The 16008-nt window shown below is 35.0% G+C and overlaps 2 protein-coding genes across 6 annotated transcripts in view; one reads left to right on the forward strand and one right to left on the reverse strand.

Moving 5' to 3' along the window:
- LOC140057346 (uncharacterized) overlaps positions 1-14501 on the reverse strand; it is a 101184-nt gene extending 86683 nt beyond the window's left edge. For all 5 annotated transcript variants that reach the window (XR_011846917.1, XM_072102971.1, XM_072102970.1 and 2 more), the window contains exons 1-2: positions 14085-14501; positions 339-485 (exon numbers count right to left, since the gene is read on the reverse strand). Coding sequence is in view for 4 of the 5 variants with exons in the window: in XM_072102971.1 (XP_071959072.1) it covers positions 339-485; positions 14085-14309 (372 nt within the window). In the remaining variant the exon portion in view is untranslated. The remainder of the gene's footprint in view (positions 1-338; positions 486-14084) is intronic.
- Positions 7757-9999, forward strand: LOC140056616 (uncharacterized). Its single transcript, XM_072102044.1, has 4 exons — positions 7757-8065; positions 8525-8893; positions 9006-9202; positions 9447-9999. The coding sequence occupies exons 2-4, from the start codon at positions 8853-8855 to the stop codon at positions 9716-9718; spliced, it is 510 nt and encodes a 169-aa protein (XP_071958145.1). The 5' UTR covers positions 7757-8065; positions 8525-8852; the 3' UTR covers positions 9719-9999.
- Positions 14502-16008: the final 1507 nt, after the last annotated feature.

Below are 16008 nucleotides of genomic sequence, written 5' to 3' on the forward strand. Positions count from 1 at the left end.
TTTGATATAACAACCCACACTACAATAATGAATGGTGAAACACTAAAGAACACATACAAAAAAGAACTTGGGAGTGTGGATCCAATTGGACTTGGGAGCAATGTGCTACAGCAGTTTAAAAAAAAACCAGACACTTGGAATGAATTTCTTTGACCTCGGCCGCTGCACAGATGGTCAACTACCTGCAGGTCACTGTTCAGTGCAGTGGACCTCTTTTATGTAATGAATGAATGATTTGAATTGGCATGCACCAGATCACTAGCATAAGAATTGATTGTACTCAATGTTTTATTCATTCATTCAATAGAGATACAGTACTTTGCATACATCCAACTTACAGAAAAGAAAAAATTAGATGCACTGTTTGTAACAGTTGCCTGTACAGATGATCTTGAAAGTTGTAAAGATTTTACAAACAGTGTCCACATCAATGCATTGAAGAGAAAGATTCCAAAAAATGACAAAGCTTGTAAGTAAAAGGAAATCTGAAAAAAATTAATAGATTGGATTTAACATTGTTATTTGAAATGTTCTTAGAAATGTTGAAGGTAAACTTGTTGTAGATGACCAAGATAAAGCCGAGTCTTTTAATTCTTTTTTTAGCAGTGTCTTTTGTAAGGAGAACTTATCGAATGTTCCGAATCTTGATAAAAAGATTGAGGCTTCTTTGTCAGATATTGAGTTTAATGTAGAAGATATTCATAATTAGACTTGCCCCAAGTCTGTATTATCTTTTTTTTTTATTTATTTGTTTTTATTTCGACCGCGATTTTTTTCTGAAAATACAGACTTGTGAAACACGTATAGAAATCGATTTGCAGACCGCAAACATCCAATAAGAATGACGTAGGTTATCATACCGTATTTGGCTATATGGGGCGGGCGGTATGTAAATATGGATTTCGAATCAACCAATGATCATTTTGTTTCAAAATGAAAAAGATCGAGTACGTACAGTGCTGAATGTACGATCGAGACTGTTGAAATATAAAATCGTAATGCCAAGTTGTTTTGTTTATTAATTGTTTAGTCCTTGGCCTGGCCTCTTTCGTAGGTCCTACTCAATTCGCACGTATGACCTGCCAAATAAAACGCCAATAAAGTAGGCCTAACATACCACCACCGGCGGCACACAACAACAGGGCTACACCACCACACAGAACAGGACAGGGTCTGGGTGGGAATTAAATCAAAATTATCTCCACGCAATAAATGATCCATTCAATGTTTGATTTGCGGAGAAGCTAGCCTATCACGAGTTTTCATGTTCTTGGGAAAAATCCCATCAAATGTTTGATTTGATTTGATTTGAATTTATTTGGAAAATCATCATAAAAAATACATACAAAGTGATAACATAAATTACGGACATTACAAATAATACATTTATAAAAGACTTTCCAGGATAGCCCAAAAAGCTTATCAGCTTATTTCCATTGGGATCCTTTTACAATCTAAAATAAAAAATATAAACATTACAAAGTATTGCATTAAACACGTAAATATTACAAAAACAATAATATAAAAAACAAGTTAAATTAAAGATTATGATTGACTTATAAAATTATTTGGTAGAACAGAAATGTGATTTAACATTTTTCTTAAAATTAAATTTGTTTTCTATTTGTTGAATGGAATGAGGTAGGTTACCAGACTACTAGGCATATAAAATAATGTCTAGCCTTCAGAAACTTTCATAAATGTACCCAAGTAGGCCTACACGTTGTCTAAACGTAACATAGCGCATGCGCATCATCTTAGTTGTTTTGAGTCTTTGAAATTCTGAAATATGAATATTAAAACGGTGTACGAGTGAGTAGCCAATCGCATGCAGCTGAAACTAGTCAACCGGATAATCGTATGCACCAAGAATTCTTGGTGTCAAACCACGTGACTTGTGCGTGTTTCCCCAGACGGAGTATCCAAAATCAAGTAGTATACGTATGAAACGCCATATGTGCCAAAATATTTATCTTTTTACTAATATTAAGACAAAACTCCGTCTGGAACCCAGACTAATTCATAAGCTGTTGTCTAACTTAGTTATAGATAAGTCAGCTGGCCCTGATGGCTTTCACCCACGGGTTTTGATTGAATTAAAGGATCAAATTGCTTACCCTCTCAGTCTAATATTCACTAGATTATTCAATGATCAGAAGGTCCCTCTATCGTGGAAGGAGGCAATTGTAATACCTATATTTAAGAAAGGCAAAAAGGAGGACCCGGCTAACTACAGACCGGTTAGTTTAACGTCGGTCATAGGGAAAATGATAGTCTGGGCTCCAGACGGAGTTTTGTCTTAATATTAGTAAAAATATAAATATTTTTGCACATATGGCGTTTCATACGTGTATTACTTTAGTTTGGATACTCCGTCTGGGGAAACACGCATAAGTCACGTGGTTTGACACCAAGAATTCTTGGTGCATAAATTATCCAGTTGACTAGTTTCAGCCGCAAGCCATTGGTTACTCACTCGCAGACAGTTTTAATATTCATATTTCAGAATTTCAAAGACTCAACATCTAAGGTGATACGCATGCGCTATGCTACGTTTAGACAATGTGTACTTGGGTACATTGATGAAAGTTTCTGAAGGCTATAAATGATTTTATATGCCTATAGTAGTCTGGTAAACATTTGATGGGATTTTTCCCCAAGAACATGAAAACTCGTCTTGATATGATAGGCATAGCTTCTCCGCCAAATCAAACATTGAATGGATCATATTATGCGGAGATAATTTGATTTTATAATTCCCACCCAAACCCTGTCCTGTTCTGTGTTTGTGGTGGTGTAGCCCTGTTGTGTGCCGGTCGGTGGTGGTATGTACCTTATTTATTGGCGTTTTATTTGGCAGGTCATACGTACGAGTTGAGTAGCCCTACGAAGGAGGCCTAGGCCAGGACTGAACAATTAATAAACAAAACAACTTGGCAACACGATTTTATATTTCATAAACAGTTGTTCAGTCTCGATCGTACATTCAGCACTGTACGTACTCGATCTTATTCATTTTGAAACAAAATGATCATTGGTTGATTCGAAATCCATATTTACATACCGCCCGCCCCATATAGCCAAATACGGTATGATAACCTACGTCATTCTTATCGGATGTTTGCGGTCTGCAAATCGATTTCTATACGTGTTTCACAAGTCTGTATTTTCAGACAAAAATCGCGGTCAAAATAAAAACAAATAAATAAAAAAAAAAAGACAATAAATACAGATTTGGGGCAAGTCTAGGAAAATGATGGAAAGGATTATTAGGGATAAACTTGTAATGTATCTTGAGAGTAATGGTCTTTTGTGCAATGAGCAATTTGGATTCAGACAAGGTAGATCATGTGCATTACAACTACTTGATGTCCTGGAGAGTTGGACTACTAACCTGGATAACCATGATAGCTTTGATTGTGTCTATTTAGACTATAAAAAGGCCTTTGATAGTGTGCCACACCAAAGGCTTCTAGTCAAATTGAAAGGTTTTGGTATTACGGGAAATCTACTAGGATGGTTCTCTAATTATTTGTCAAATAGAACACAACGAGTTAGTGTCAATGGTCAATTGTCATCACAGGCTCCAGTATTAAGTGGAATTCCACAGGGTAGCGTTGTGGGCCCAATCTTATTTTCAATCTTCATTAACGATTTACCTGATGTTGTCGAATCTAGTATACGTTTATTTGCAGACGACACCAAGTTGTATAGAGTGGTCAATAACATTGATGATGCAGATTTATTTCAAAGAGACATTGACAGTGCTTCCCATTGGTCTAATGTTTGGCAATTGCCTTTTAATGACACTACTGTAAGTGTAAGGTATTTCATTATGGTCGTGATAATCCCAATTTCTTGTATTCAATGGCTGGTAATTTACTACATGAGGTAAAGCAGGAGAAAGATCTAGGTGTTACCTTTGATCATAGTTTAATCTTTAATTTGCATGTAGCGGATATTTGTAAAAGAGCTAATAAGAAACTAGGAATGATTTATAGATCTTTTAAATTCTTGAATAAAGATGGATTTTTGAAGCTGTATAAGTCTATTGTCAGGCCAACGCTTGAATATTGTAACACTGTTTATAATCCTATTAGAAAACGAGATCAGGATGAAATAGAGAAGGTCCAGCAAAGAGCAACAAGATTGATTCCTAGGTACCGTAATATTCCTTATGAACAACGTTTGAGAATTCTTTGTCTTCCTACCATGAGATATCGAAGGCAGAGAGCAGATATTATCCAAGTTTTTAGGATTGTTAAAGGTTTCGATCGTATTTCGATCAACACATTTTTTGAATTTGATCTAGAATCTCAGACCCGTGGACACCCATATAAACTCAAGTTTAAAAGCTCTCGTCTTAATATTAGGAGGGACACGTTCTCCAGGAGAGTTATTCTCTTATGGAATACTCTGCCTATGGATGTAGTTTCATGTGCTACGGTGAACTTGTTCAAAGCAAAACTTAACGTCGCATGGTCTAACCACCCGCTGAAGTTTTCACCCTATATAGAATATGATTTTATTGCTAAGAGGGGCTTTTAAGCACTGAGTGCTTCGCCTCAATCCCGTAGACGAAAGTGTACGGGAAACAAGTAAACAAGTAAACAAAAGGAGCCTTTCTGCATTATAATTTTAATATTAATTTTCTGATCTTGTGGTAGGCAATTTATTATTTTATATTGGCACAGCGCATCTAGTTCCCTGCTCATCATTTCAACCAGCGGTTTGAAAAGACTAATCCATAATTATGGATTAGTCTTTTTAAACCGCTGGTTAATTAATTAATTAATCTCATTTTTACTCACTGCTGTTTTTATTGAGTACAAGGGTTAGGCCGACTCGCCAACATCTCAACATTACCTGTTTTTTTAGTAGCTAGCCTAGTACTGTAGGTAGATGATCAGTGGCCGAAAGATACTATGACCGTTTCCTGTCTGGTGAAAAGCATTGTCAACCTTGCCGATAGAAAACAAGGAATCATTAAATGCAGGGTTGACTGTGCTGGCACTATAAAATGTATATGCTTAACCATGCTAATTGTCTCATCAGTTCAACATTTGTGGGAAATCATATATTTTCAGCTGAGTCAGCCTTTTAATTAATATTAATTAAGTACAATAATTATTAATACATAATATAAAAATAACGCTTAAAAGAGAACGACGTTTCGACTCCATCATGGGGTCATTATCAAGTCCAATGAATAAAATATAAAACAACAACTAATTAAGTAGTTATTTTTATATTATGTATTTACAATAAACGTACTCTCATTCGTAATTTGAAACGCGATGACCAGCTTCACTTGTTCAGGAGACTTGAACAGTGTAGCAAGAAATTAGTAAGCTGTGAAACGTCAATTGAATTTCTTCAATTATGTCAAAACCTTGGACTCACTCCGACATTTGCCAAAGTGGATCAGGAAAAGTCAAAGAGATGGAGCAATTCTGCTAAATTCTTTGAGAAAAATGTAATATCGGAAGAGCTGAAAGCGAAGCTGAAACTTCTTAGTAATCTCAGAAAAGAAATAAATACTATTTACACAGAAATCAGAAGTCAATGTTCGTCATTTCGTTATCTCGCTATACTTCAGACTATGACCAAGCTACGCTGTAATCAGTATGGAGCAGAAATGAATGGACATTCTAAGAAAATCGCAAACCTAATGTACAGAGGTAAGAATGTGGATGAACACATCATTAATATATCATCATATAGACTATCGTTCTTTCAAAAGCTAGCGCTCAGCCGTGGCTTACAATTTGCTTACCCTCACCGAGTTTCATCCAGGGAAATTAAAGCAAATTTTGAGAAAGCGTACTGGAAGCTGGAGCCTAAAATTGTTGGTGAGGAAACTAAAGAATTAACAGCAGCTACTCTAAAGTCTATCGCACTTAATTATATAGAAAGGAAAGGACCATCCCCACCAAAAGCCTTAACAAGAGCACTTGGCCAATTAAAGAAGAGAGATGATATAATCATCACAAAGCCAGACAAAGGATCAGGAGTAGTAGTCATGGATAGAAGTGAATATGAACATTTATTATGTGAAGCATCAGTCAACAATGTTTCCAAATTTATACCAATCTCTACTGAACAACCAAGAACAAGAGGAAGACCAATGACACATTACCATCCACTCCTGAAAAAGGAGAAAGATATGATTTCAACGGTTCATAAAATTCTTCCAAAAGAAATTGCTAAATCAATTTGTCAAACCGGATCAAGGTTAGCTCATTTGTATGGATTGCCTAAAACACACAAAGAAAAGTTATCTATGAGACCAATCTTGTCAGCAACAGGTACCTACAATTATAAATTAGCTCAGTGGCTGGATGAGAAGTTGAAACCGCTATCCCAGAACGCATATACAATAGATGATGTATTTAGCTTTGCAGCTGATATACGCTCCACCGTTATTAATGCTAGTGATATTTTGGTATCATATGATGTCTCGTCCTTATTCACAAATGTTCCTTTAACCGAGACAATTCAAATTATTGCTGATAAAGCATTTACTAACAACTGGTTCAATGATAATTATGGACTAAACTTAGATAAGGACGATTTAATTGTACTCCTCAATATAGCAACGAAAGATCAGCTATTCCAATTTAATGGTAACTTGTATGAACAGGTTGATGGAGTTGCAATGGGATCACCTCTAGGGCCCCTTATGGCAAATGTATTTATGTGCCACATCGAGGAACGCCTTGAATCTACGAACCACATGCCCAAATACTACAAACGGTATGTTGATGACACACTAGTATTCATGCCAAATCTAGAAGCAGCCAATGAATTTTTAGCTTTACTCAACACAACCCATCCTGCGATAGCGTTCACAATGGAAACTGCCGTGAACAATTCAATCCCTTTCCTAGGAATGCTGATAACCAAAGATTTGGAAAAATTGCACACACGGGTTTACAGAAAGCCAACAGACACAGGCTTATTGCTACACTACAATAGTCACGTTGACAACAAGTATAAAAGGTCACTTATTATAACTATGTTAAATCGGGCTTACAAACTATCGTCGACTCACCAGCTTTTTAATGATGAATGTGAAATTCTAAGGAAGATTTTTAAGCGTCTGAAATATCCAGATGAACTAATAACAACAACCATACAGAACTTTAAACCAGCAGAGAGCAATAACAACACTGCAGAAGATGAAACAGATCTATCCGAAATACCAGTGCGAATCATCCTGCCATTCAAAGACCAGAAATCTGCGAACTCCGTCAAGCGACAACTATGCCAACTAAGTCACAAGATAAACAAAAACATTGTCCCTGTATTCATAAGTAAAAAAGTTAAAGATAACATTAGGAAAGTCGAAAAGAAACCAACTATTATAAGTCAACAATGTGTTGTGTATAAATTTAAATGTGACTTGTGCGATGCAAGTTATGTTGGATATACATGCCGACACCTCTACCAACGCATTGTCGAACATAGTAGATGCTTAATAGGACTAGGCCTTACGGTGAAGATAAAAACATTTTTTCTTGTTCCTCATTAAGCATAATAAGTGAACTCTCTAGATTCATATACATAAAAATAAATTAATCACGTATTAAAAAGTTCCACGAAAATTTTCCTGACATTTTAAAGAAATCTTGATTTTAAAAGTATAAAAGAATATATTTTCGCTGTTGCCATTTTGTATCACATGACATCAGTTAAACCAATCATACGCGACGTTTAGGCAGCAGACGTCAAAATCATACGATGTAAACACGAAATGGCGTCCGACGAGGAAGGATCTTCTCGCTCAGACAAAGTAAAGTTGAAATGTTTTTTCCAAATTTACAAGCATTCAAATGAAATTATCAGTCCAATTACTGAGATTCGATGGTATAAAGTGTTGCTCTGTTCAAAGAGTTGGATAAAATTAGATGGATACGGCAAGGAAATCGCCATACATTTGACGGAGCTTCTTGGTATGTCTGATGAAGGTAAATCGTTTGACGATGTCGTACGCGAGCATCCAGGCTTAGGTTTTCATGCTACCTGTTACAGGCGATATACTGATACATCTCGACTAAAAAAGGTAATATTTGGTTTCGATTATTATCAGAATACTCTAAGAGTTAATAATATAGTTAAATGATACAGTATATAGGGTGCTACTGATCTATATATCTATAATATAGATAGGCCTAGATCTATATTGTGCCCTTAGAGTTTCTGTGCTTGGTTGTTGATTGGGCTTTCTACTACTGTAGTACCAGTACTACTACGTAGGCCTAGGCCCTAGGCCATATTATATTATACAGTATATATTATTCAGTAGGCTACACAATTAATTTTAGTTAAATACCAATATAGGCTCTATATTCTGGAAAGTGAGTAAAACGTAACTTTCTAAAACTCTTGTTGGTTTTTTGAATTTACATTTTTAATTTTTTTTTTTTATTTGCTTCAGTCTAAAAAAAAATGTTGAATTTTTAAACACCAAAATCTATAAAATATTAAAATATATTTTAATAATATTTATTATTTTTTACAGGGAATTGGAAAGTGTTTTTTTAACATATAAGCAAAGCTATAAGGTATTTTGCAGAGATGTAATTGATAAACGGTTACAGTATGGACAGGAGATACCAAGACTCGCAAAACTCCAAAAGCTTTTCATGAAATCAATTGAAAAAAACAGAAAATGTTTACTTGTCAACTATAAGGTAGGCTGTCGATCCCTTCTTAAAAACGATGAAATAATTGTAATATTTCTGAGATCCAGTTGCTGTAATAATTTCTTCATTGTATCTGTGTTACAATTAATTATAATCAATTAATCTGTTATTTATAAATCAGACGTGTTGAAGAAGAAGCTCAGGATGGATTATCCTAACCTAATTTTTCATTCACCCACAAGAAGGTTAGTTGCTTAGTGTGTTTATATTAAATGATTATTTCACCAGGGATAATTTAAAAAAAAATGTTTTTGTGGATTGGTCAAACTAAATATTTTGTTTATTTTTCTTAATTAGAAATGAATCAGTTCTGGTGTACTTTAGCAATGTATCCCCTGGATTTGTGGCTGATCCATTTTTGTCATCAGGAAAAAGTACAACGGAGACAGATGAATCATCAGAGTATGACATAGATATTCCAACTACTTCTACAACACACGAAATCTCCACTGATGGTGACAATAGAGACAAACTAAGGACTCTATACTTTGCAGGTACGGTTAAAATACAATAACTTGTATATATTGGTTTATTTTTAAATAACAACAATAAATGTTATTGCATAATTAAGGAAATGCTGTGGATCAAAGAGGTGAAAGCTGTATGCACTCAAAAAACAAAACTGTTATGATAGTAAGTGGTGTCGATCATAAATGCTGTACACAATACAGTATATGCTTTATATAAATTTATTATTACTATGTTTCATTCATCGAATGCTATAAAATATACTTGCAGGTACGATAGTAAATAATGCCATCAAATCAAACAAAGGTATGCAGAGTGAATGGCCTCCAAGAGCAGCAGACATTAATGATGTTGACATATCTGAAATTGTGCCATATGAGTTGTTTAATCTAATCGCAAAGTGTGTTGGTGCTGCAGAAGATACTATACAAACTTCATTTTCAGATGTTACTGAAGAAACTCGAACGAAAATTTTATCGATATGCCAGGAAATCCTGTACCTTGGAAAGGAAGAAGGCAGACTCCAAAGTCACCTGCTCTAGGATTAACTGTTCGAGTGTGAATGAGATGAGTGTGAAAACAGGACAAGAGAAGAAGAAGAAGAACAAAAAGAAGACACACCAGACTATGGCATTGAAGATGATGAATTAGACTATGATGAATTGGACTATGAGGAATTAGACTATATGAGGAAGATGAATATGAAATATACTGTAGTTTATACGGTTTTGAATGCAACAAAATCATCATAAAAAGTAACTGTAATGTAATAGGCCTACACTATAACCAATGTGAAACACTACCATGGTTATGCAAACAGAAACTGTGAGCATGTGAATAAAAAAAAAGATTTAAAAAAAATGAAAACAAAATGGAAACCATGACAATATAAATAAATAATATAACCATGAGAATATAATAATAAAAACTGTAACCATGAGAATATAAATAAATAATGTAACCATGAGAATATAATAATAAAAACTGTAACCATGAGAATATAAATAAATAATGTAACCATGAGAATATAATAATAAAAACTGTAACCATGAGAATATAAATAAATAATGTAACCATGAGAATATAAAGAAAAATAGTAACTATGAGAATATAAAGAAATTGTGTAACCATTAAAAGAAATTGTGTAACCATGAGAATATGAAGAAAAATATTAACCATGAGAATAAATACAATTACATTGAAACAAAACAAATATTTGATGTTTGTATTTTATTTATTAATTTAAATTTACTATTGCATTGGTGTTTATTACTAGGAATATGTGTTCTATATGTTTCACAGTTAAATCATATCAGTCACTATGTACATCCTACGGTATAAACTTAGCATTATTGCTGCTGTATTTCTACTGCTATTAATAGCCTACCTGTCGGGAGAAACCATTATACGAACAGTTGAAGCCATTTGTAATTATAAATGTTTTAATGTCGGGGGATAATTATTAACTCTAAATTTCAATTTTAGAGTTAATATAAATTTGTATTCACCAAATTTATTTAAAAAAATAAAGAATAAATCTATTTTGATAATAAATAACTTGCCTATATATTTCTTATAAACCGTGATAATAATAGTACAGTCTAGTTATAGTGCGCCACCAGTTGTTTCAGCCTCGCTATTTCGTAAGAAATCGTTGGCATATTTACCAACTTTAACGGTAATTTTCTACCAAACGCCAGGTATTTTTTTGTGGAACTTTTACTTTTTGTACTATTAGTATTTATTTAGAACAGTATATGTGGTAAAAAAGTATTATGCTTGATGAGGAACGGGATTGCTTTTCCAGGCATCATTTCAGCTTCGCCGTAAGGCCTAGACAGCATTTGAAGGATCATAAAGTGACTGTTAATCCCAGTAAAATTAATTCATGTTTTAGTATACTTAGGAAATGCAAAAACAAATTTGACTGTCTTATCTATGAAATGTTGTATATCAGACAATTAAAACCTAGTCTGAATAAACAAAGTGACTCTGTAAAAGCTAAGCTTTTCATTTGACAGGATGTTAGACAATAGGTCTTTTGTTATTTAAACTTTGACCCTTGGCTTGTGCTACTTAATTAGTTGTTTTATATTTTATTCATTGGACTTGATAATGACCCCATGATGGAGTCGAAACGTCGTTCTCTTTTAAGCGTTATTTTTATATTATGTATTTATAATTATTAATATTATAATTAATATAATAAACAACATCTCAATTCAGGGTAGTCTTCTTCTTCTTCTTTGGGGTCCTACTAAACACCACTCGCAACCACTTCCTACCACTCGCAACCACTCGCTACAACGCGCAACCGAAATTCATATTAATTAAAGTACATTTGGCTTATTTATTGTCTTATTATCAATAAAAACCCTATTTTTATACACATAAACGTCAAATTAGTTAAAAAACGACAGAAAAACAATCGTCATTCAACGCGTCCACAACGATGTACATGTGTACACAGTACTCACGCAAGAAATAACAACTCAGAATATAGAAGGCTTGTGTCAAGTGCCAGCCATTAATTATTCCAATGTTTATGTCATTTAACCATTATTTTACTTCTTTAGATGTAATACAGTTACTGACAGAACGAAAATACTAGGATATCAATAAAATTCATTCAAAATTGGACATTGGTCTATTTTATAGATAGTTGACGCATTAACAATTCAAGCACACTGACGCAGTTTCTATCTATGTTCTACGCTCGCGCTAACCGCTCGCCAATTCGCCAATGGCGACTGGAGTCTCCATTTGGCGAAAATAATTATTGCCTCGTTCGCCAAATTGGCGAAAATACATTTCCAAGCCTAGGCCTAGCCTGGTCGGCGTGACTTCTTATGGGAGCGAGAATTCGCCACACTTCGGTACTTTCTGACTCGGGCCGGTACACTTTTTACCAAAACAGCATTTTATGTGACGACGTCACGATCGCCGTGTTAATTTTTTTAGTTCTGTTTAAACATGCGCAGAGCGTGCCTCGATGACGTTTTAATGACACACAGTTAATGTGATTGGTTCGTGGCCGACCGTCGACGACGTGATGATGAGCGAATAGAAGGGGAAGTCCCTATTCTTCGACGTAGAAAATGAACTTCGAGAAGAAAATGTAAACAGAAACATGTGGACGAATACTTCTGTAAACGAGGCTGTTCTGTTATTTAAAAAGGGGAATTTTAAATGTAACAAAGTAATTACCTCAATAGTATAATGTTAACATGTTTAATTTTATTTCCCTTTCGATTATTCTAACCGAAAGTTGCGCTTTAGATTGAATAGCTAAGAAACAACGTATACTGCAACGGCAACCCTGGCCAAAGCGCGTTTCGGCCGCCTACATAGAATGGGTTACGGCCGCTGCATAGCAAATTCAAAGCTTCTTAAATTTCTGCGGTACATTTCTTGTTTTATATAATAGATTGATAAATATTATTATTAAATCATTTAATAAATCGGTAAAATTGACGTTTCGAAGCAAATATTCCATGATGAGAGGTGACATTTTTCGACATGCCTCGTGTGCGGCGAAGACTAGTTCAGAAAATGGAACAGTCCACTGCGGGGGTAATCCAATCATTAATTAACGCGCTAATACATGCATACCATGCACATTGCCTGGGCGACGGTAATTTAGTAATAAGCGGAGAACTGAATCCCCCGTAAGGAAAATGGTAAACACTGATATTTATGGTAGGGATTATTTTTTTCAGGGGTTGGTCTTGTTGGCCGCTTCGCACGAGGTCCACGCAAAGTCAAATAAAACGATGTGTTTTATCAAACAGAAATATAAATTAGCTTCAATTCAATACTAAATTAGCCAGATTTTGATAATGAGAAAGACTCAAAAATTCAATTTTTATCGTTAAAATTGACATTTGAGGCGGATGTACATAATAATAATAACCGATTTACATATCAAAATAAAGAGTATTAAAAGCCTGATAACATGCAACAAAAATTACTCCACCACCTATTATGGACCTCGTGCGATCGGGTGCGAAAATGGGTAGGTGTTTTCCAAAGTTATTTTTAGCGCGCGGATTTCGGCTCGCCGGCTTTTGTACCTCATTTTTAACTCGCGTTTTCTATTAAAATATTTAATAAACATAGGTTATAAATATATAAAAATAATCCCTTAAACAAGATCTTTCCAGGCATATAATTTTTATTCTCATGGGTACATAAGAAAATAATAGTATATTTTTAACTTCAAAGACACGTCACTTTTTGAAATTTCACGAACGTGTTAAAATCGCGGTAACGAAAATCAGCTTCATTGGGATAAATAATAATAATATAAATGTAAAAGAAGTAAAATAACAAACAAATACATGCATTATTTATTTAATAAACATTTTTGCGAATTTTTATGGTTTTTTAAATTTGGCTAAAGGATTTTCAATTTGGCTAATGTTTTTCAAAACATTTCGCCATTTTGGCGAACGAAATTTTGACCTTAGCGCGAGCGTAGTCTATGTTATATAGTAATACGACGGTTTAACAAGGTGTTTTGTGTATAAAAGCACCATTTTGTGTATAAAAATAGGTTTTTATTGATAATAAGACAATAAATAAGCCAAATGTACTTTAATTAATATGAATTTCGGTTGCGAGTAGTAGCGAGTGGTAGGACGTGGTTGCGAGTGGTGTTTAGTACTAGTAGGACCCCTTCTTTGGAATACTTACTGCTTATTAACGATCCTTAAGGATCAAAACAAGCAGGGTTTGTGCGCATGCGGGGTCTTTGATATTTTTAGTCTAGTATAGAAATAGGCCTAGCCTAGCTAGATTAAATTTAATAACTAAATTTTATACTAGGCTAGGCCTATTATTATTATTAGGGCCTGGCCCTAGCTAGGAGGCCTAGGCCTAGTATTAGGAAAGTCAGTTATAAAATACCGTTTGGCAAATTGTCTCATCTTCTAGGGCTGTGCTTATTTTATCACCTTGTCCTTGATGAAAGTAAAACCAGGCACCAATGACATACATCAATGCGGTGGAACCTGCTTCTCTCCCGCGAGTGCAAATCTCCATCAGGACGTCAGAATTTAATGCCAACTTGGCACAAACTGAACCCAATGCTGCACATAGACCAGCGAAAACGGGCAGCAAAGCTCCTATCATAATATTAGGTACTTGTACTTGTTACAATTGCAAATATTAAGCTATTATATTAAGTATTAGGCCTACAGTATTATAAAACTAGGTAGGCCGAGCTAGGCCCTACAACTACTAGACCATGTCATCATCGTTGTGTCGTGGGTGTGGTATCATCGTGCAGCAACAGTCGTGGGTTCTTTTGCTGATGATGCGCGCCGCCGGTCGGCGCGGGCATAGGCCTACTGTATTTTGAATAGTATCAGAAGTACAGACGGTAGACAGAAACCTGAAACAAAAATAATCTACATTGCTGCATGGCGACTGGATCCATAGGCTACAAAACCTTTTATTATTATTGCTATTATTTAATATTATTCAGCTGTTGCACACAGTACAGTCTTTATAGGTCACAACAAGACACCCAGACACGACTCTACTCTGTGTATTATTGAGAACAACAATTTTCGTCTGGCCTAATAATTATAACAAATTCGTTTTTCTTGAGTAAATCACAGGCTATAGGCTAGGCCTAAAGGCTAGCTTTATTAGTACAATACACATACTGTACTACATACAAGCCTAAAAAACCACTTGATAATGATTGAGGTAAGGATCAGTTTGTTGTGTTTACATAAAAAAAATTAAATATTTAGGCTAATATTATTATTAAATATTAGTATTACTAATTAGGAATTAAAGGAAATATGAACCACACCAAACTGCAATGAACCACACCATCCTGCAATGAACCACACCATCATTAAACGTCAGTGTGCTCTCTGCATGTTGAAACGAAGCTGAATGTTTTCCGGACCCTCCAGTCGAATCAAATCTAACCCGGAGATACGACGTACAAACAAACGGTTTTTGTGGTACAAACTATTAAAACACCACCAGCAGATGCCTGTCATGACAAATATGGTCCGGGGCCAAAATCGGTCCGGCCGGACAGTTTTGGCTCCCAAATAGTTGGCCAAAAGTAGTCCGCCATTGCCAAAATCTGTCCATGGTTTTCTTTTGTCGATTTTATTAAAAATTCTAGGCCTACGACTTGTTTTAAGTGCTTTTTGTGTAGAAAAAATATCCAATAGTGAGTATTACTTAGATATCTCATTCAATAAATGCTCAAAATTAACGGATTTTGTCCAAATTTCAGACTGTCCCACGTTCACGTGAATGTGTATGGGACGCCTATTGCCTTTTACACTGCTATTCTTACACAGTGATATGAGTGCAATGAACAAGTACGTTTATACGTTTGTTTAACAAGATATATTTAGTGTCCATTATGCACTTGTCAATTGTATGACTCACTATACGACCCCCGGGAGAGGTGCGTCATCGGTGCGTCATTTACAAATAATTACTGACGCAGGGGTGCGTCAAAAAACCTAGATGGTACGTCACATCAATGAACAAGATGTGTCAATGTCCGTCACTTTACCACCCACCATATCATAAACAACATGGTCACAGTGCGTCAAAATGGGTGCGTCATGGTCACCTAAAGGTAAGTCACCTTTTTGACGCACGGGTGCGTCATGGTATTCAAAAGTATGACGCACATCGGACAAATGACGCACCTCTCCCGGGGGTCGTATAGTGGGTCATACAATTGACAAGTGCATTATGGAAATAAAAAACGAAAATAGTTTTTCTTGAATTTAAAACTATAGTAAATATACATACAGTAGATGGAAAAAAAATAAAAAAGAGGGTTAAA

This window comes from Antedon mediterranea, chromosome 8 (assembly GCF_964355755.1).
Source record: "Antedon mediterranea chromosome 8, ecAntMedi1.1, whole genome shotgun sequence".
NCBI classification, from domain to species: Eukaryota; Metazoa; Echinodermata; class Crinoidea; order Comatulida; family Antedonidae; genus Antedon; species Antedon mediterranea.